At 43.3% G+C, this 21,513-nt stretch overlaps 1 protein-coding gene across 3 annotated transcripts in view; it reads left to right on the top strand.

Moving 5' to 3' along the window:
• The window catches only part of LOC147882617 (uncharacterized), a 46,760-nt gene that overhangs the window by 9,314 nt on the left and 15,933 nt on the right, over nt 1-21,513 (top strand). For all 3 annotated transcript variants that reach the window (XM_087400298.1, XM_087400297.1, XM_087400295.1), the window contains exon 8: nt 8,603-8,771. In XM_087400298.1, coding sequence (XP_087256424.1) covers nt 8,603-8,771 — 169 coding nt within the window. The remainder of the gene's footprint in view (nt 1-8,602; nt 8,772-21,513) is intronic.

Below are 21,513 nucleotides of genomic sequence, written 5' to 3'. Positions count from 1 at the left end.
AAAGAGTAGCCTCCGTAAGCAGAAAAGAATGTATCTTGGCATAGTATGCCTTTGGTACCTGCTTCAAACCATAAAGAACCTTTTTAAGCCAGCATACCTTATTTTCAGACCATGGAAGTTCAAATCCTGGAAGCTGAGTGACATAGATCTCTTCCACTAAATCCCCGTGAAGAAAGGCGTTCTTAATGTCCAACTGATGGACCTCCCAATGTGTGTCAGATGCAAGTGCAATGACACAACGAATGGTCGTGATGTGTGAAGTGGGAGCAAATGTCTCTTCAAAGTCAATACCATGCTGCTGGGCATAACCTTTCACAACAAGGCAAGCTTTATAGCGATCAACACTGCCATCAGCTTTGCGCTTCAATTTGTAAACCCACTTTGTGCCGATGGCACATTTGCCTGTAGGCAAATCACACCAGTCCCATGTGCCATTTGCTTGAATGGAATCAAGTTCAATTCTCATGGCCTGCATCCATTCATGACTTTCAAATGCATCTTTGTGACATAGGGGCTCCTCATTATAGGCAGTTGCAATCAAAGATACAGCCCAAAAATTTGCCCATCAAGATAAGATCGACCACGAGAAGCTTGCTCTTGCCACACTGCATTTACAGAAGGATGCTTTGATGTGGTGGTCCTTATCACAAACGGGAAAAGAGCCTATTCTTCAATGGTCCAAATTTGTAGAGCAGCTTAAGGCCACTTTCATGCCTCTGAGGCATGAAGAAGAATTGACCTTTTGCTGGGAAAGGTTCAGGCAATTCGATAAGGAGAGTAGCTCTGAATTTACAGCTAGGTTCAGGCAACTCTCTTTAGAGTTACCTGAGAAGAGCGAGGATGATTGAAGGAAGAAGTGTTTAGCATCCCTAACCCCGAAAGTGAGGTATGAGGTTGAAATATTCAACCCAACCACCTTGAAAGACCTCACTAAATTGGCTGAGATTGCTGAGAGGAAATTGAATCCTCGGAAACCTCTCAACAAAGGAAAAGAGAAAGCTATTGTACAAAATGTTAAAAGCCAATCACATCCTGGATGGATACCATTTCCTTCCATGACTGATGATGAGAAGAAAAAGCTAATTAAGGAGGGTAAATGTTTCGGATGTAAGAAACATAAGCCAGGGCACCCATGGCATAAATGTACTACTCTATTAGCCAAAATTGCCAAGACCATTTTTGTAAAAGGGAAAGGCAAAGCATCCAAGCAGGAGGGTGAGACTTCTACCTCCTCATCCCAAGACTCTACGGTGAACATAGAACCAAGAGTAAATGCTATCCATTCAGCCAACATTGGTGTATAGATGTGTGAACTGAATAGAGAGTAGGCATATTCATTGTAGAGTACAGATAGAGAATAAAGAATTTTCTCCTCCGTGTAGAGCGTCTTATGGAATGAATAGGGCTGAAATAGAAGAGTTGGAAAAAGAGAGTGATGATCAATAGTCTCTATAGATTAAGAAGCTCTTCATCACAAAATCATCTATAGCCAAGGTCCACCTAGTTCAATAAAACATTTGGGTGAGAGAATCGTTTTAATACTGACCAATTTGTTGAGAATATGTTTCAGCTTATTGAGTAGGTTACTATAAAGAGATTTCAGCAGCGAAGTATTCAGAAGAGGATTCTGAGCATGAAGAGATACTGAAGAGGCACTGCAGTGGTACTTATGCTTTTTGAATATTCAGTATAAAGAGGAGATGGGATTTAAGTTTTGATTCAAAAGAGATCGTGTACTACCAAGAGAAGACTATTTGCAGATTATGAAGAGGAGATGCAAATGCAGGAGTAAAAGAGAAAAGCGTACGCAAGAGAGAGAAAAAAAAGGATCTAGAAGAGGACTTCAGCCCGTTCAAGCAGGAGGGAGTGTCATGACAAGAGAATACACTAATCTGTGATTAGTAGACATTAAAACATTATTATATATTATATGCCAATGGTGTAACATGCATTTGTAGTTATGATGGACACCGACCGATTTGTTAAGGTGGTGGATCATCTGAGTAGATAGGACTAGTCGAGCTGGAGCCGCTGCTTCAAATGGTATCAAGTTTGGACATGTGATACTTATTTTATTAATAAAGATATGCACACACGTGTCTAGGTCCTAGGGGCAATAGGAAGGGAAGGGTGCATTAAGGTGCATTGAATGGGAGATGCATGGGTCATAGGATAAGGGTAGGTGTAAATGGGAAGATGAAACTTGAGTGATCTCAAGGGACATTAATGAAAGGATATCACCCTTTCATTGTGACTCTCACGTAGCATTCTTCATTCACCTTGCATTCATCCACCATCTCACACACACCTTGCATGTATAGACCATTGTAAATAATGAAATCATGCATCCTACCCATATCCAACAGTGCATGTCCATATGCTGCGATTGGGGCTGGCCTATCGGGGTGGACTCGCATAATATCTAGATCATCTAGGTCCATATCCAACAGTAGAATGGCATCGTTTCGGAAGCGAAGGAGCGGTACTTGACGTATGCTTATCCTCGTGTTGAAGGCCCTAACTAGAAGGGCTTCTTTGTGTTTTGAGAAATCTACAATGTCTGGATGAAGGGCCGCATATGGTGACGGGTCGGCCTCCTCACAAACATCTTGGAAATAGTGAGATGTCTCAGGTGGAGAGTAGCATACTGCAACAAACATGCCCTAACTGGCCGTACGCCGGATCCGAATTTAGAGAAGTCGGGGATGTATGTCCCTCCTTCCAGTGAGATTTGCCTTGAAAAGAGATGATCTATAGAGCACTGCTGCTACTCTTGACCCATCTCATCTCTGTTAGCTATCTCCCAAGTGTGTCCACTAACTATTGGTAGTGGGCCTCTTTACTCTGGTGTGTCTTAGTGTAGAAGACTATGTCTCGTCTTATATAAGACTCCCAGAAGTTCCTTGGCTCTGACCATAAGGTACCATTGCAATTCCAAATGGTGCAGGACTGGGTCTCGGTACCTTGAGCCTCATATACCTTGCCCCCCTATGTGGGGCTCCCTTCTGTGTGCTTCGCCCGCTATTCTGCTAGCCTAATCTGCAGACCACCAATTCTGCAAATCTCTTTAGGCTAGGTTCCTGACCGCTATTCTGCTTGCCTAATCTGCACCAGCAGCACCAATCCTGCAAATTTCTTTTGGCTGGATTGTGGTAAAGCTGTGCTTTGACACCACTATAACTCGGTTGGCGTGCTACTCACAAATCTTCAAAACTCAGTGATTTCGGGTGCTTCGAATCAGCAAGGGGGTGCGCTAAACAAATACTAAGTTCTGGGAATCCATTCGAGAGAATTTGCAACAATCCATCCCCACACGAGGGCCTAGAAATAAGGGCTGGACCCCCCTCTGAAGGATTTTGTTACTATGAAAGAAAACTTGTTACAATACAGGCTTAGAGAGCAAAGATTTTTAGCCTGAAAGTCACTCCATATCACTTTTCTCTTGTGAGACCTTGTGGGGAGTTCTACTACTCTAATCCCTTGTCACAAGTAATTGTTAGCAGATTCCTAGTCCTTTGGGTTTGCCCCCATCATGCATATGGGTAAACATAAACTACTTTCTCTTGTTGACCTAAGCAACACTCTCTGACCGAAGACAAAACTTGCTCTTGTTGACTATAGCCAACACTCTGGGATCAAATCCTTACTATTTGACCCAAGTCAAAACTTTAACTCAAAACTCAAGAATATTCTCTTTTATTTCTTGAGACATAAAAATACCATCTCGTGAGTTGTACTCACCATTGAGCACTGATGACATACCCACAGTTGAGTGCTGATGACGTTGTTGGTGGGGATTTCATAGTGGTAGTCCTTGCTGTGTGGAATATAGAGTCTATGATTTTCAACCATGCGTGTGACTGTCACGATGTTGAAATTGCACTATTCTGTTTTTAGAGGATGAATCATCTAGACATATGAGTACTAGAATAAAGACTAGTTTTCAGAGGTGTTTTGGAGGAGAGAAACTCTTGAGAAGCTAAAGCATCTTATAGTATCAACGACTGACTAGGATTAGGTGGCACTTAGTGAAGGATGCCAACTAGTTACAATATGAGCTTTGTAGATAAAGATTCAAGATGGAATGGGAGATATTACAGATAGCCAAGGCTCAAAAGTAAGGTTGTTTGAGACGTAGAAAGATGACCATGATTCAGCCATATTTAGGAGGCATAGGCATGCTTGTGAGTTGTGCGTTCAGGTGGGAATTGATTCTATTACTGTCAAAAGCTATCACACTAATGGGCTGTCATTTCGTGGATAGCATGAATAGCTGGTTAGCGAAATTAAGACACAAAGTTAAGACACATACCTTTTCTCTTAGGTTCCATTGCCGTAATTCAAGGTTTTACGGCAAAGAAAAATTTTCAAACTTCCCCCTCTTTGATGTTATAGAATAGTATCTTTTATAGAGATGTTGGTAAGCAAGCTTGAACATATCATGTTAATTTAAAATAGCCTTGCGGCAGAAAATTCTGCTTCTTTTCTTAGAGCTAGAGATTATTTTGACTTTTGGCAACAAGAGGAGGATTTACAAGGCCATCAAGCACCTTGATTTTTTTCATTCTGTATTAGTAATTGTGAGCAGTATAGCACTGATGCCAGTACTTAGCTGACTAGCATGCTTTAGATTATAGTGCTAGGCATAGAAGCTAGTCTTGGTGATTGTGTCTAACGACAATCCTTTCCTTTGTGAGCATAGTTGCCAGAAACAGCCGTTTCTTGGCAGGAAACGGAAACGGCGAAACGGAAACGTCGTTTCTTGAAGAAACGCCGTTTCGTAAAACCTGTTTTTGACCTAGACCCCCAAAATCGCGATTTCGTCACCTCCCACCCATTGCACTCCTTCTGTGCATCCTTGCTGCTCTCTCCACCTTCTCTAAGCTCTCTCCATCCCTCCATCCTTTGCTCTTGGACTCTCCATCCTATTTTCCTCGGACCTCCATCCTTCTCTCTCCATCCTCTTCATCCTTCTCTCTCCATCCTCTTCATCCTTCTCTCCATCTTCTCCATCCTGCAAGCTGCAGCTTGGCAGCCTGCTCTCCATCCCTCCATCCTTCTTCTCTCCATCCTCTCTTACCTATAACCTCTCCATCATCCTCCTCTCCGTCCTCCTTCAGGCTCCTTCCACCTCTCCATCCTCTTTTACCTCTGAGCTCTCCATCCTCCTCCTACCTCTCCATGTTAGAAAATACCCAACAGAGGGTACACGCAGTGGAAGACTTATAGTAATGCCCAGGAGCTCACACAGTGTGGTGTGTGGGGTGTGGAATCACAAACTTCTTAACTTAATGTGCATCACATAGATGTGCAGACTCATCAATAGACAATGAACCAGCCAGATAGAGAAACCACCAAAATATATATTTCCGTCCAAAACTATGGACACAATACAAAAGAGAGAGATCCAGAGTCCCACCAATGGTGTGGTCCTCTGATCTTACCACAAGGTCCTTCTCCTATCAGCTGGCTATCTTTAGACTTGAGTCCGCGTACTCCACCTCGAGATTCTGTAGACTTTTCGTCCAGTGTGTTCTTCTCCACCTTACTGCCTGTGAATCAGCCTAGGTGGGCAGCCCCTGCCAAGCTTTGTTTGCAGCACACAGGTCCCTGTTCCACTGCTCTAACCTGCTTGTGAATGGCTGCTCCAGAAGGTATGATGATCACAACACCTTGCTGCCCTAGAAGACAGCCAAGGTCCCAGCCCTTAGGGAACTCAGTCTGCAGCACTCCTTCAACTCTCCTTTACCTCCAAGATGAGGCCAAAGGGAATGCCTTCAGGCTGCTCCTGTCTGCTCCACTTTCTGCTGGATGTTCGATATGAAATGAGGCCACAAGCCTCTCCTTTTATAGGCACAAGCCTCTCCTTTTATAGGCCCTAAGGCCTGCTGAGAAAACCGACCAGTCTGTCCCAATCTGGGCCGACTGGACAGACCAGGTTGGCTGGCCCAACCGACCTGGTTGGCTCAGCCCAATCAGCCCTTTAAGGGCTCACAAAACTAGGGCCCTTTGGCCCACACTTCTAGGGCTTTTGGCCCTCCAATCTAGGCAAGGGCCCAGCCTATATAAGGCATGCCACTGCCCATTGGCAGCCCCATTTGCTGCTCTACCAGGCCCCATGTCAGCGCCTGTTTGTCCTACTGGTTCTGCCCTCTGCCAGGCTCCTCTCCAGCGCCGTACAATTCCGTACACTGCTGATGTCATCGCGCCTTTCATAGGGTCCTGCTGCAGTCCACTGAGTGCCTCATGCCAGGCCTGATCCAAGACATTGTGTCCCCGCCATCTTCCTGCACATGAGCTGCTCCTGATGCAGCCTTTCATCCCTGGGATACCCCACCAACCATGAATGCTCCAGATTTGTCCCAGATCCACACATCCAGGTAATCTCTCTTTGGGCACATCTTGCCCTAGGTCTCCCTCCCCCACGCTCTCCTCATTTGGGGGCTTACAGATGGGGAGGTGACCTTTCCAACACTCCATCCTTTCTCACTTGTGACCTCTCCATCCTCCTCAATGCCGAGAGATGCTTATTGGGTCCATGTCTCCCTCCTGATGTTGATGATTCTTCTTCAGACAGTGACATAGATGCCTCAGGCTCATCTAAGGAGGCAGAGGATGACGACGATGAGGAGTTCATGGATGATGCAGATGATCAGTAGTGATGTACCTTGGTCCTTGTCACTTGACTACGACTGTACAGACTACAGTGCTAGCCTACTCCTAGTCATGACACTTCAGATGCATCGTGGATGCAGCTTGCAGGCTGCAGCATGATGCATCTTGATTCCTAGACTATGTTATTTCTTTTTTTATGATAGTAGATACAGTACTTACTACTGAGTATACTTTGGACCTTGGTGCCAGGTGGCAGTTGCTTTTTTTTATATCATCCATGGGTGCTTTTATTTTGAGTCTTGCATGACTCATGAGTCATGATCATGGAATCATGATCATCTATGGAGTCTGGACATTGGATGCTTTCAAGTTTCAAGTTTCAACTTTTGTGCTAAGTTTAAAGTACTTCAAACTTCTAAATTAATGTCAAACTTGTTAGTCATGATACATGTTGATTTCAGATTATTGAAGTATCATTCAAGAATTTAGAATCATAGAGGCATGAATGATGCATTGATGCTTGAAGCTTCAAGTATAGATAATTGTATTATGTATGATTTGCACTCTATTGATAATTATATTGTATAAAAAATAAAAATTTATACATAAATTGTATCATATTGCCATTTCTTCCGTTTCCGATTTAGCGGGGGCCGGAAACTCCGTTTCTTCTGTTTCTACCGTTTCTGTTTCGGCTAGCAACTATGTTTGTGAGGGGTATCACGACATCAAACGCAGGGAGAACTTGAACAGTCCTTGCTATGCGTGATGGAGTTTATTGTTTTCAATCTTGTGGGTGACTATTGTGAGATTGAAACTGCACTATGTTGTGTTTTTAGAGGATGAGTTTGGAAATGTTCCTAGATTCATCTAGGTATATGCTTCTGCTGTATTAGCAAACATGCAAATTTCACCTTGTGAAGTTTTCATCCAAGTTGCGGCCTTTGATAATTCTTTCTATCTTATATGGTGTGTTGCCTTATTAACTAGATTTAGATGCTCGTTTGGGAGAGACTAAAATGAAATCCTTTAGACTTCATAAGCAGTTGTAGCCTGAATGAAGAGATTTTGGACTACTTTTTGATTAACCTTCTCATTTAGTGCTAGCCATCATGGCTGAGTCTGCCCTTCACCTCCGGAGTGCCGACAGAAACTCAGTACAAAGACGTTGTATAAATGGATGCTCAAGTATGTGTGGGTTGTGAATTTGTGTGTGTGAGAGCATATTTTTATACTATGGTCTACCCCCACTGTTGGGCGCTGATGACATGAGTGGGGATGTCATAGTAGCTAGTCCTTGCTATGCATGATGGAGTTTATGGCTTTCAATCGTATGAGTGACTATCATGAGATTGAAACTGCACTATGTTGTGTTTTTAGAGGATGAGTTTGGGAATGTTGATGGATTCATCTAGGTATAAGAGCTTGAACGGTCACCTTTTCTAGAATTTTTTAAATAAAACTTGTTGGAAACAAGTCGAATGCATTTATTTTCTTCTATATCAAAAATTTTTCCCCATTTTCTTTTTCCAATTATTTGTTTCTCTCTCCACCTTTTCTCGGTGTTTCGTCTGTTTATTTGTTCTTGATGTTTTCTTTCATTTTGTATCATTTGCCTTTGGTTTTTGTTGGGGCAGATCTCTCTTATTTTACAAACAGGGGGTCTGCTGATGAATCCCCTTTGCTGTTATTCTTGTCTCTGTGGTCTATATGTGTTGTGGTATTTTAGAAGGTAATCCTTTTGAAATCATGCTTTGATAGTCGCCTACTTGGCAGGGTATCAGTGAGGAGAGGTGAAATAATATTTCGTGGGATAGTTCTCTGTGCTCTTTTTGAGTGACTTGGATGCTGTCAACGAATCATGTACTAGTATGAAAGGAATGTTCCTTACATTGCTTTTATACAACATTGTGCGATTTCTTGGCTGGAAACTGATGCAATTAAAATCTTTCTGTTTTAGTGATGGCTTTTGAATTTGATGTTTCAGTAGCAAGCCAACGGGAGGCTTAGGAGGCCCGCAAGTGTTGCCCACAGACTCAGCAGCAGGTTCTATGCCTGGTGCCTCAAAAGGGGGCGGTGCAGCGGCTTCTGCAGTAGACTGGATGTGTACAGTGTGTGGCTGTGTAAACTTTGCTCGACGAATGTCTTGTTTTCAGGTAAATTTAGATTGCATCATGGCATAGGGTTAACTGGAGGCCGTGTTGTGAGTGGCATATTTATTTGACGGTGAACTATGTTTGAAATCAACTTCTCTAGGTTTAACATACATTTTGCCTACTACTACTGTGTCCAATGCATGCATGTGTCTTAACTCCTCAGGCAGCGGAAGGCTTGCGTACAGGCAAGCATGATTGGAAGACATAGCATCAAACATGGAAGAGGTGTCATAATTATTGAGCTGCTACTCTGCCTCCCTCCCTATTGCTTAATTGCAAAGATGCCTTTGGCTGAGGAGTAGTTTTACACATGCATTGTAGTTGGCATTGGATGCCTGTGATATCCCCTTTTGCTAGAGTCGGAACGGGGGTCAGGCCTACAAAACTCTGGGAGGCCGCTTGGGCTGTTGCTGTGACTGGCAATTGGGCCTGCCAACTGCGGGTTCAAAGTTACTGTTGGTAATAATGTTTGCAGTGACTGAGCAACTGAACTTCTGTGAACTTTTTGGGTGTCCTGAACATGGTGGACACGTGGAACATCCTGAACATTATGTTCCTGGGAAACAACCTGGGTTATTACATGAAAAACATCCGTTTCTCCTCTGGATTAAGTAGCCTTCGAGAGCACTTTTCCCCTGATGGTCACTTCTCATGGTTGCCCCCTCTTTGGCGTATTGCGGAGTAGAAGTTTTTGAATTTTTTGGATAAACTTGAACTGTAGGCTACTGTTGAACTGGTTCTTCTTGACCTTGTACTGTAGGCTCCTTCTGAACAGGCTCACATGGCGATCAGCTGTCTCTTCTTGACATTGCTGCACTCTAACAATTTATGACTGCAGTGCTTCCAATAATTAGGTGGAAGGAACTGCTTTCTCAAAACTGTCACAAACTAGCCTTTCCATAGACCGGTGTCCTTACCAGAGGCTTGGTGTGATCCAAACCTTCACGTGTGCTAAGGGATTGCTTCTCCATGAAGGGCTGCTGATGCTAGCAAGTGGTCACCAAGTAAGCAACGCTAAGAGGTCACACTGCCTTCTTGGGGCCATCACGTCAGGCTTTTGTTAAAATAGTGCTAATAAAACCTCCTTACCCTTTGCTTCTCCTGCTTTGGTTCTGCTCGATCTGTGTGTCCAGGTACTTCTTGGTCTATGCGATGTGACGTCACCCTTCCCTTTGATCAGTTTGTTCCTTGGCAGCTACCTCCCTGGCACAACCTTCCCATGCATCTTTTGCATCGTGGATTGCTGCAATAATTGTGCGGCATCACTGCTTTGAATACATTGGGCATAGGATCTAAAGATCTGGCGGGTCCTGGCTTCTCTGGCAGTGACCATGGCTTGCTGGTACTCTACCCCAGATGATCGTCTCATTGGGTCCTTGGATCTCCTTGACTGGATAACAAGCATACACTGGCTGGTACTTTTTGTTGCCATTGAATTTGCATGAGGCTTAATGGATTGCTGCTAACCGCTGCCTGAACAAATAGAAGTAAGCTGAACAGACTGTGATGCCCTCACCACAAGTAACATCAGCAATCCTGTCCTCAAGCTTACTATCTTACTTTGATACCAATGGGTCATGCACTAGGCCTGTTCTTAGGTTGCCTGACACATCCTTGTGTCTTAAAACTATTTCTTCTGGTGGTGGAGACTTGCATACAAGCTAGCATATTTGAAACAGACAATAAATGATGCGACGGATATGGCAAGGATTGGCGTGCAACTGCCCCCTCTGTAGAGACATATAGATGCCTTGGCATCCTTGCCAATTGCATGCAGATGCTAGGTGCAAAGGCTGCTTGTATGGGCTAAGGAACTTTGGTTTATCCTTTATCAAGATTGAGCACTCTGCTGCTCAAGGTGACTGCACATCTACTACATGATTGATGGCTGTTTGCTGCTGCTATTACTGCTTGACTGGTCGTTGATCATTCGGTTGTGAGAGAGCGCCTTTTGTAGTCCTTTCCCCATCAGTCTCCAGATGGACCTGAGTTTGTCATGCTGGCCAACTAAAGCTAAGGTGACCGCTGTCCCTGCCTATGGTTGGGCCTTTGCTGCTGTTCTGATGTGGCCGCACTCCCACATGGCAGCACTATATTTCTGCTGCTTCTGTGCTGCTGTTTTGCAGCCTATTTGTTGCTGCCAGGTCTGCCTGTGCTGCCATGGCCTGTCTTCTGCATGCTGTCACCCACGCATGATTGTCCTTGCAGGCAGACTGCAGTACTATGTGGCTGTACCTGCTGTCCTTCAGGTCTGTAATGACATGGCAGCTGGTTGGCTGCCCTGTACTGCACATGAGGCTGCTCCAAAGATGGCCCATTCTTGTCTCTGAAGTCTTACCTGCCAACTGACCTGCATGCTGTGCTAACTTACCTTAGTTAGGTGATTATGCCTAGCTAGTCATGCCACAGGCATCCTCGTTGGCACTGGGTGTGTGACTAGGCATGCTACTTGGGTGGAAAAACTGGCAGTTCACAGGCCATGCAATTCCTTGGTGCTAAGAACTAATGGCCTTGGATTGATACAGTGAAAGTCATAACAACTAAATTAAACGTTCTTCAATCATTAATGATGTGCAAAAATATAGTTTGAGATTGCAACTGTTTGAAGATCTCTGTATGTATTTAGCTTGTATAAAATACTAGTGCACAATCAATACGCCCATTAGTATCACTTTTTTAATTTCCAATTGGATTGTAGGCTGCTTTGATAACAGAGAGATGTAGGGACTGATAATGTGCAATTGTTGGCTGCTTTGAAGAAAGAGAGATGTAGGGATGAATTGCTCGTCGATTTGGAAAAAAAGATTTATAGGGACTGTGTCGTGCAATCGTACCAGCCTCTACAATGATGTCTTGTCAAAGTTGGAACTTTCCATGATTTTTTTGCTGTTTTGCATTCTTCATCATACCAACTGTTGCAAGGGATTTTTTTGTTGTTTTGCATTCTGCATCATAGCAACTGTTGCAAGGGGGTCCGTGTTTCTTCCTTTGCTCTTTGGAAAGCATTTGTGAGCCATGATTTCTGGCATGCATTTTTTCATCTCCTTGCAAGTGTGAGGCATCCTGTGCTGGGACATGGCCTTTCTATTTCCTTCTCGTATAAGTGTGTGTGTGAGAGAGAGAAAGAGAGAGGGAGAGAGAGAGAGAGAGAGAGAGCTTAGATAGTTCTCAAGGGTTGCACATTGCCTATTCGTCTCTTGTGTCATGCTTATCAGCACACCAGGGAGTACGACAATCGGGATGGATACATGGTTGTTTCCAAACGTTTCAATCAAACATTTGGTCTTTGAAACCATTTTAAATGTTTGATTCAGCCTCTCGCAGGTAATCAAACGGGGTTTCTTCTTTAGGCCCTGCCTATGAAAAACCTAAGATATTATCCCAATTACACAGATTTTGCATTTAGATAGTGCTACTATAATACAACTTTGAAGCTGTCTGAAAATCATGATTGAACTCTCCCATTTTTGTATTTTGTCATCCAGAAATCACGAGTTGCGTGCGAGCAGCAAGACACTAAATATAGGCAATAATGAATTGAAGATTACAACTTGGAACTAGAAACTAGAAACTTTAAACTATTTGCAATCTGATCATTTCTCACATAAGTGACAACCACCGTTCTACTTGCAATTTGCAAGAAAAGGGAACTATAACGATCAATCTGATTTACTTTGACATAGGTTTAAAGTTCAAGTCTGAATGCATGAACATAAATCAAGACTGAAGAACATGAACAGCTAGACTCTAGGAAAGTTGAAACAATGGCCATGTCCCATGAATGAAAAAGCAGATAGGGTGTTGTCTACTGCCAGCCCTGTGACGAACACATTCAAGGCTTTGCTGCTCCCCCTCTTATCTTCCTCTAAAGTATCTGATATGAATGCTGTTTGAAGGGCCGAGTTGCCTTTTTCTACCACCTCTTTTCACTCTAGCACCTCTACTTTTCTGTTGGTAAGCTGCTGTGAGAATCCAGCATGTTTGTCTGCCATTCCCTTCACGATCTCCTTGTGTTGACTTGGTGTGCGTGAAAGTCAAGGTCTCACTTTTGGTGTCTCTCGGTCACATCTTCCATTGCAAGGAAGTTTGTGATCTCTTGCTGTCTAATGTCATAATGCATGGTGGGTCTCATGGGTCTAGGGTCTAGTTTGAGTAATTGATCATTTTGCTTGTTTTTGGGTGAGGCAACAAGCCAAAAATCCTTGCTAGAAACACCGAAACCTTCAATGTACGATCTGACATAGCCATGATAGTGGTAGTGCCCCCAGATCTCATAGTAGGCTGGGAAGACACAAAGAAATGCTCCTCTGTCTCAACCACCCCTAGCGTACGTAGCATGCAGATCCGTTGTTCTGTGGGTATACTTGGGGCTCTCCCCACCTCAATCCTCTGTTAATGGGATGAAACCCGCATCTGTGCAATGGCAATCCTCAGTGCGTGTGAGACTCCTCTGTCCTCGAGATACTAGGGTATGATGATGAATCCCTCCGCTGATACTCTCAAGAAGTGGTGGCGATAGAACTGAATCTTGGTGGGGAGCTCTTGCCCCCCCCTCCCCCCCCTCCAAGTCCGAGATATATGGAGCTGGAGGAGATCTAATTGTATGATAAGGTTGATCTTATCTCAAGGGATCGACTCAAGAGGCACGTCCATGCTGTACCGAAAGGAGGGAAGTCTGTCCATGTGGATACTCTGCCTAGCAAGCCATGTGGATATGCGTGCATACCATGTGTCAACCCCGCCCTCTGCTAGTCGTCTGGATGACTCTAAGGCTAGTCTTGAAAGTCTCCAGTGAGGTAAGTCCCTAACTGTGTGGATGAAAGTCATTGTTTGAAAGATGACATCAACCTGGAGAGTTGTCATGGCGAAACTCTGCCTGCACTATCTCATGTGGGACTGAGGGCTTACACCGAATCATCCTGGATTCCATAATCACCTTAACCGCTCAAATTCCTCTAGTCTATCTTGGGGAGATCGCATCCCTAGAAGGGTGTGCATACATCGCAGTCGGCCGACTAGCGTATCGAAGGGCTAGCCCTTCGTCGGTGGATCCTGGAAGTGCGCGTGGAAGCACTGCCGCTCTAGGGGAGCCAAAGCATGAGAGTCGTGCTTGGGCTGCATGGGTCATTGTGTAAATCGGTCCTGTGAAAACTGATCCCAAATAATTGTAGGATTGCACTAGCTCCACTGGCTCGCTGCGATAGGTGAAGCCAAGTTTGCGGAGCAATGCACGTGAGGTGTTGAAGACCATAACCTTGGTCTTGCTAAGGTTGATTGTTAGGTCTCTCTCTCTGTAGAACACCTCTACGGCCTCCAGATGTCTCTGTAGCCCTTCCGCTAAAGATGATATAAGGACTATGTCATCAGCGTAGAGCAATATTTGTATGATGAGGTTGATCCCTCGCCCTAGGCGATCTATGAAGGATGTGATCTCATCGATGTAAGGTCCGAAGAGAGTCGGTGAGAGGGGGCAACTTGCTTCACCTCAACTATGCTCTCGAGCCAATTCGATAGGACGCCTGGGGCAAGGACTCTGCCTCTGATTGACATATAGGCTCATCACCAGTCTCCAGATCATGCGGGATCGTAGGACAGCGTCGAAGGCCTTTTGAAAGTCCACGACTCATATAGGCTCATCACACCCCAAATCAACGCCTTTGGAATCTGCATCTCTTGTAGTCTCCTAATCATGCGGGATCGTGGGACAGTGTCAAAGGCCTTCCAAAAGTCCACGAAACATGTGTAGACTTTCTGGTGTTTGGACCTTGCCTCCTCAATGATAGCCCTCAGAGTGAAGATGTGATCTCGAGTAGAGTGCTGCCTCCTTAATCCTGACTGTCCTAGTGCCCGTTGCCCCCGTGCCTGTGTGTGACTGCTGCCCATCTAGTGGTCGGGTCTTCTTCTTGAAATGCTCTAATGATCTCATCCACCCTCTGTTTGTGAGGAACGCTCTCTTGCGACGTGTCAACCGTCGAAAGATCCGTTGTGCCTCAGGTGACGTTAATTGATCCAGAGCTCGCTTCTGTGTGAGGGCTTGCGCCTCTTTGCACTCGTCATCAAACCAAGGGTGTTGAGGCATCTTCACATCTCTGGCTTGTGTGGATTGGGTCATAGGGAAGGATCTAGTGGCAGCGTCCTATACTACTGAGGCAAGGGTGTTCGAGGCGTGGGCAATGTCTATATCATCCTCCAGTGGGGCCGGAAGGTCTCTGACCAAGTGACTCACATATACTAGGTTTAGGGCACGGTCAAAGTGGATCTGGGTATGAGCAGGTGTGGCAAGGGCTCTCCCTGTGACTGGGTAGCAGAGATACATAGGGTCAGATATGAGTGGTCAGCTCTGAGTGGAGGAGGGGGTATTGTGAAGCCATGTATCCGCGAGACAAAAGCTAATGGGCCTAGTAGGTAGTCCACTGTGCTAGTCCATCGCCATGTGAAAAGCAAGTAAACCCCCCAGATGATGGCCATCTCTGAAGGCCATTGTAGATGATGAGGTCATGGATTGCTCCCAGCTCAAGTGTCGCCCGTATGTTGTCACATGTGAGGTATCTGCAGAGTGTCTCAGGATCTTGAGCTCCACTGCAACTAGCTTCGGAACCATGTTGGGGATCTCTATCATATGTGAAGTCTAGTAGGCCCATGTGCCTATCTCTGTCTTAGCATTGAAGCCCCCTAGAAGGAGGGTGTCTCCCTGTCTAAATAACTTTGTGATGTCATCATGTATTGTCTCAAATGGGCTGTCCCTCTGTAGTGACCTCATGAGCGTAAGATGATGGGGGGAAATAGCACACCACAATGAGGATCGAGCAACTAGAGTCGTATCCACGTGCTTGCTCCTCTCTTTGTACGACAGATATGAGTTTGAGAGAGAGAGAGAGAGAGAGAGAGAGAGAGAGAGAGAGAGTTATCAAGGTAGAGAAAGAAAGAAGTATTTACCATCTTTGAAAGGCCTCATGTGTACTATGAGGCAACAAAATACATCCAGAGTCCATCCAAGTATTAGCCATCATGGGCTGCAAGATGCTTGCAATATGCTAAGTGCCGATTACCATGTGCAAGGGTACACTAAGACCCTAGAGCTAAACATCACCTATCAAAGCCACGCTGCCTAGTGTCCATGACCTTTGGAGGGACTTATTAAAGGAGGCAGACGTGCCCTCGCATTGAAGCTGGATTTTAAATGACTCTGTAGGAGTGATTCTTGTTGTAAAATTTTTTAATTCCTGTCAAAGCATTCAAGAAAAAGAGTCTCCTATTCTCCTTCAAACCTATGATTGAGCTGGAAGATCTGAAGTGTAGAATAAAAAAGCTAGTGGCTGAAGTTTTCAAGCTGAGATTTGACAAAGATAGATGCAAAGTGCCAAAAGTTGAGAAAACAGCTTTGTGTTTTGACTTTTTGTGGCTAAATAATAAATATCATGACATCGATTCTAAAAAGACAAGAATCACAAAGGTAGTAAGTGTTGAAGATGTTTGCTCTTTGATAGATTTTCTTTTAGATAATCTTTACATCACAATAGGTGATTCTTTGTTTCAACAAATTATAGGAATCCCCATGGGCACTAATTGTGCTGTCTTTTTTTCAAACTTTTATCTTTTCACGTATGAGCTTGAGTTTATGCAACGTCTTATTTTTATCAATACCTGCCCTATCATTTTACATAAGCTTAGCCAAGTTAGATGTTTTATAGATGATTTATCTATACCAGATGTTCCTAACTTTCAAGACTTTATTTACAAAGGCGCTTGTGCTTTTGGAGAAGGAATCTATCCTCATGACTGTTGTGAACTGAACTGCACTTCAAGAAGGGATTCTTGTGTTTTATTAGATCTTAGACTTTCTCAATCTACCGAAGGATTAGAGGTTGATTACGATAAACGTGAACAACCTGAATATAGTGGTTTACACATTATAAAATGCCTCACATTGACTCAAAACATTTTTGATTTAGCTAAATATGGAGTCATTTCTTCCCAATTCCATATATTTTCCGGCCTTTGTATAACTAAGGAGTCTTTAATCACTCAATGTAGTAATTTGATCACTTTACTAATACACAAGAGATATAATCCAAGAAAAATAATGAAAAAGGTACGCACAATCTTAGATATGAAGTCTTTTATCTATGGTGTATCGGCCTTAGGTCTGTTTAGAATGATTGAACATAAGCTGAAAACAAAAAGCAGGGAGCTGAATGGCCCGCGTTTCTTTTAGTTTCAAAAGAGAGTTTGATTGAGTATGCATGTCCTTTAGTTAGGAATGTAATTTTGCATCTTTATAGGAAGCGGTACATAGGTGTAAGGGGCCCATTTAGTTTTTAATGTTTTAACTGAGAGAGAGAGAGAGAGAGAGAGAGAGAGAGAGAGAGAGAGAGAGAGAGAGAGAGATTTTATTCATATTTTTTGAAAGATTTTTTTTTTGATTTTCTTGTTTATTTTTGCTTAGTATTCACTTTTCCTATTCCTCTCTCCTACCATATTGAATTAATTAATTAGCTTTGGTGCATGGAGGCTTAATTAAGCTATGTTTATGTATGGCTTAGTTTATTTATACTTTAATTAACCTATGTTTTTCTATGGCTTTATTTATTCATACATTAATTAACCTACGTCTCTCCATACTTAATTTATTTTATGCATAGACTATCCAAGGAGGGCTTTCCCAAGCGTTCAAGAACCCCAAACCAAGATTCAAACCCAAAACCTTCTTTTTCTCAAGCGCAAGCCCTACCACTAGGCTATTAAGTAATATTATATCCTTCTTTCCTTATAATAGTATTATAAATCCTCGCTCCCCCTTTGGGATGTCCTTTCCTCTTTAATGCTTTCATAAGTGGTTCCCCCCTCCCCAATCTCACACGTCCTCTCTAATGCCCCCCCCCCCCCCCCCTTGCCCTGTTTATTTAATTCAAGCTCTCTCCCTCCCCCACGTGAGACTCATTATTGCCCCCCTCCCCCAACTAATTAATTAATATGATGTTTTGAATGTTAGGGACACCTATTCACCTTCTTCCTTATTTCTTTATTTCTTGTTTTCTTTCTCTTTTGTTTATTTGATGTATTTTAGTAAGCGTTGGGTTTGCCCAAGAGACTCTGCCGAACTTTAGAAACCCAGTATAGCTGCTTATGCTTGGGCACTGATGATGACATAAGTCTTGCTTTGCTCGCTAAGTATGTCTTTCTTTTGTTTTCGAAAAAGTTTTTGTTACCTCTTTTTTCTTTTCTTTCGTTTTCTCTTTTATTTTCTGTGTAGGAATTTTGACTTTAGAACAACAAAAAATCTAAATTTGTATGATTGGACATATTCTCTTACAAAGATATATATATATCAAAGGAAGATATATGAGAGCGAGAGAGGGAAAGGCGGGGGGGGGGGGAGGAAAGGAAAATCATGAGTCTACTCCAACCAATCAATGATTTTGTGACTTTTTTCTATTAGGAGGGTAGGGCTAACTTCTTGCAAGACATGCAAGAGATGGTATAGTATGCAGAGGAGGTTGAAGTAATGATAGAGTACAACCTGTCTAACTACCAATTGACTGTTCCATTTCTTGAGCAGGAGATGTGGTTATATTTAAAGGTCTCAAAAGGTTCCAAGACTAAGAGTTGTGGTTAAAAGATGTTGTAGTCCTTTCAGCCTTAACAAGAAGGTAAATGTTGTTACTTTTATCAGTTATGACTTCGAGCAAGAGGGAGGAATCCATATGAGCAAGAGTAGGCATCCATATGACTTTGAGCAAGAGTAGGCATTTGCTGGAATATGACACTTCACCTCCCCATTTGTAAGGCCCAAATGAGGAGAGTGTGGAGGAGGTGGATTAGAGCTGCCACATTGACAGCATAATGGCTGTCGTGCTGGCAGCATAATCACAGACAAAGTACAAAGGATGGCGCTGCCACATGGTCAGCACTTAGGCTGTTAGCAGCGTCGTTTTACATAGGCGGAATTATAGCAAAGGACCTTGGCTGAGTTTAGCTACAACAATACTAAGCATACCTCCATAGGGATGAGTCCATTTGAGGCCATGCATTGGAGCACTGGTTTTCACGACGAATGGAAGGTGATATTGTAAGACTGGTTCATAGGAAGTGGAGAAAATACTTTCATACAATGATCGGGATAGGACATGGTTAGTCCGACCCTAGACGCTTAGTGGACGACCTGTAGTCCTAGAAAGGAGAATGAACTTTGTAAGCCTTAGAGCGGGATACGAGAAAGCGTAAGCCGGTTGCTTTTTCAGACAAGTTATGCCAACTGGTATATGGACAGCACTCTGCTACTACAGGGTTCCATAGTAGGCATCACTTTTGTTTTATGTCCATTGTGGACGGAAATATAAGTTTTGTTGGTTCTACATCTCTCCTGTGCATTGCTCATTTACTTGCTGCACCTGTCTCCACTTCCTTATGTGTCTCTCCAGAGTTTGTTGAATTGAGGTAACCACCTAATTTCGATTGTTTTCTTTCTATGTTTCTTTTCCATGTTGGAACTCCTACCACAATCGTCATTTTTCTTGTTCTTTTGTGGTCTTGTGATGAAGTCTTCTTCTACAAACAGCCTTGCGTCCTTAGCCCTTGTTCACATTTTCAAAGTTCGTTCTACTGACAAAGTTAGTGTTGTATACAATCTTTGGACCTAAAGCTATAACATGGTAGTGTTTGTTGGAGGATAAAATATGCATGATCTTGGACAAATTGATGGTCATTTTGTTGCCGTTTGAATTGCGAAGCAATTTAGATCGTTTTTGAATAGCGCATTTGACCTTTAAATACTCCCTCCATGGCAAGAAATTGCTCAACACAAACTTTGCTTCATTAGGGTCAACATATGTTTATCAATGTGGCATTTGTGCCTCCATGTAACCACTAGCCACAGATGCTAAGTGGAACTTCCCATGGCTAGCCCATTGATTACATTGAAATAGTTGTAAAACTGAACGGTCCAATGAAGTACACACAAAAGGATTAGATTTACCAGCTATGAAAGCAAGATTTCATTATACAGAATACTGCAAGGAATCATGATGTAGGCCATCATCTCCTGGTCGTATTGATGCCCTCTGGGCCCTTGTATGTGCCATGTAGCTTTAGTTATTGGCACTTAGGTCACTTAGTACTTTTAGTGTCTTATGACACCTAGTAGTAGTGGTACCACTAGCACACTGTCCTAGGGTTTCCCTTTATTTTGTACTTCGTACTTTCATTCAGAGTGTTGATGTGACGGCTTTTAGTGTTTCGCTCCACGTTTGTACCTCCTTCCGCTTCCTTGAGCCTACAGTGGTATCAGAGCAGGTTCCTACTTATGCCTGCCGTCCCCCAACGCTTTGCATCGCCATCTTGGAGCATCCAGATGAGTTGATGTTGCCACTCTTCAACATGCGACATCTTTTTTCTTCCAACGTAGCTCCATCAATGTATTGTCATAAAACCCTTCGTCAATACCGTACAATCGTACAGCACACCATTCGTATACTGCAAACAATCTGTTGTACGCTTGCACATAATCTGTCGTACAGGACTTATGACTGTACGGCAAACTTGCCATACAACTTGCGCTCCTTCATGTGATTTGTCTGTATGTCCGTACGGGCAATTTGCAGTACTACTTGTGCCTTGTCTGTACAATATATTCGTCCGTACATGCATTGTCTGTACATCTTCCATACAACATCGCCAATCGTCAGCAATTTGTCCATACAGTGCCGTACGATTGCCGTTTGACGTTGTCTACATAGTACCTGTCAAACTTGGCACAATCTGGAGCATTCTGTGTTCATTGACAGATGTTGTAATTAGATTTGGACATTTGCAGATATCTAGGGCTTTTCATGATTTTGCCCTCTTTTGTTGCAATTTGCCTTCAAGAAATTGGAGCTTTTCATATTGGGCTTCAGTTTTGCAAAGGACAAGGCCTTTCTCAGATTTGCAGGCACTTTTTCTCTCAATTTGAGTGAGCATCTGACATTTGCTATCTCTAGCAGCCAGATGGGTCTATTTTGGCATTTTTGCAACTTGCAAGACATTGCAGTTAAATTGCAAGATATTCTCAGATTTGCAGGTTATTTTACCACATTTGCTCAAATAGCAGTGACATTTACCTGCTTTGATCTGAAATTGACAGTTTTCAGTGAAATTGACAAGAAATTGTAGGACATTGCAGGCCATTTGGCCACATTTGCAAAGTTGCAGCTTAATTTGGGGCTTTTTCACATTTGCCCTCTTTTTGGCCATTTTGCCCTTTCAGATTGTGGGGCTTTTGGCTTAGCTTCTATTTGCAGTGATCTTCCTTTGATTCAGCTCTCATTTGGTCACATTTGTAGTTGAAAACCTTGAGGCTATTTTTGCATCACTTGGTCAGTGCACTTTTACTTGTGCTATTTACAATGGCTAGCAACAATAATGATTTGTTTGTCGTTCTCCGTGAAGATGATACGTTGGATGGCACCAACTGTTCTATGTGCTCCTACCTTATGAAGCATAGTCTAGTTGCTAGAAACTTCTAGATGTTTCAAGTGTTGATTTGAGGCCAGCCAATGCTCAAGTGGCTGCCCCTACTGCGGCACTCCTCTAGGGAATCCTCGTGACTCTTCTTCCTCTAGTACTCTTGTCACTTCTCCTCTTACTCAGGATCAGATCAGATGGGATCCCAGAGATGCAAATGCACACTCATGTATTGCTTTATCATGCAAGAGAATCATTATTCCACACATCCGGTCATGTAGGACAGCAAAGGATGCTTGGG

The sequence above is a fragment of the Dipteris shenzhenensis genome, chromosome 29 (genome assembly GCF_047967505.1).
Source record: "Dipteris shenzhenensis isolate YYH24624 ecotype China chromosome 29, Dip_SZ_1.0, whole genome shotgun sequence".
Lineage (NCBI taxonomy): Eukaryota > Viridiplantae > Streptophyta > Polypodiopsida > Gleicheniales > Dipteridaceae > Dipteris > Dipteris shenzhenensis.
This window is presented reverse-complemented; position numbering and strand designations above follow the sequence as displayed.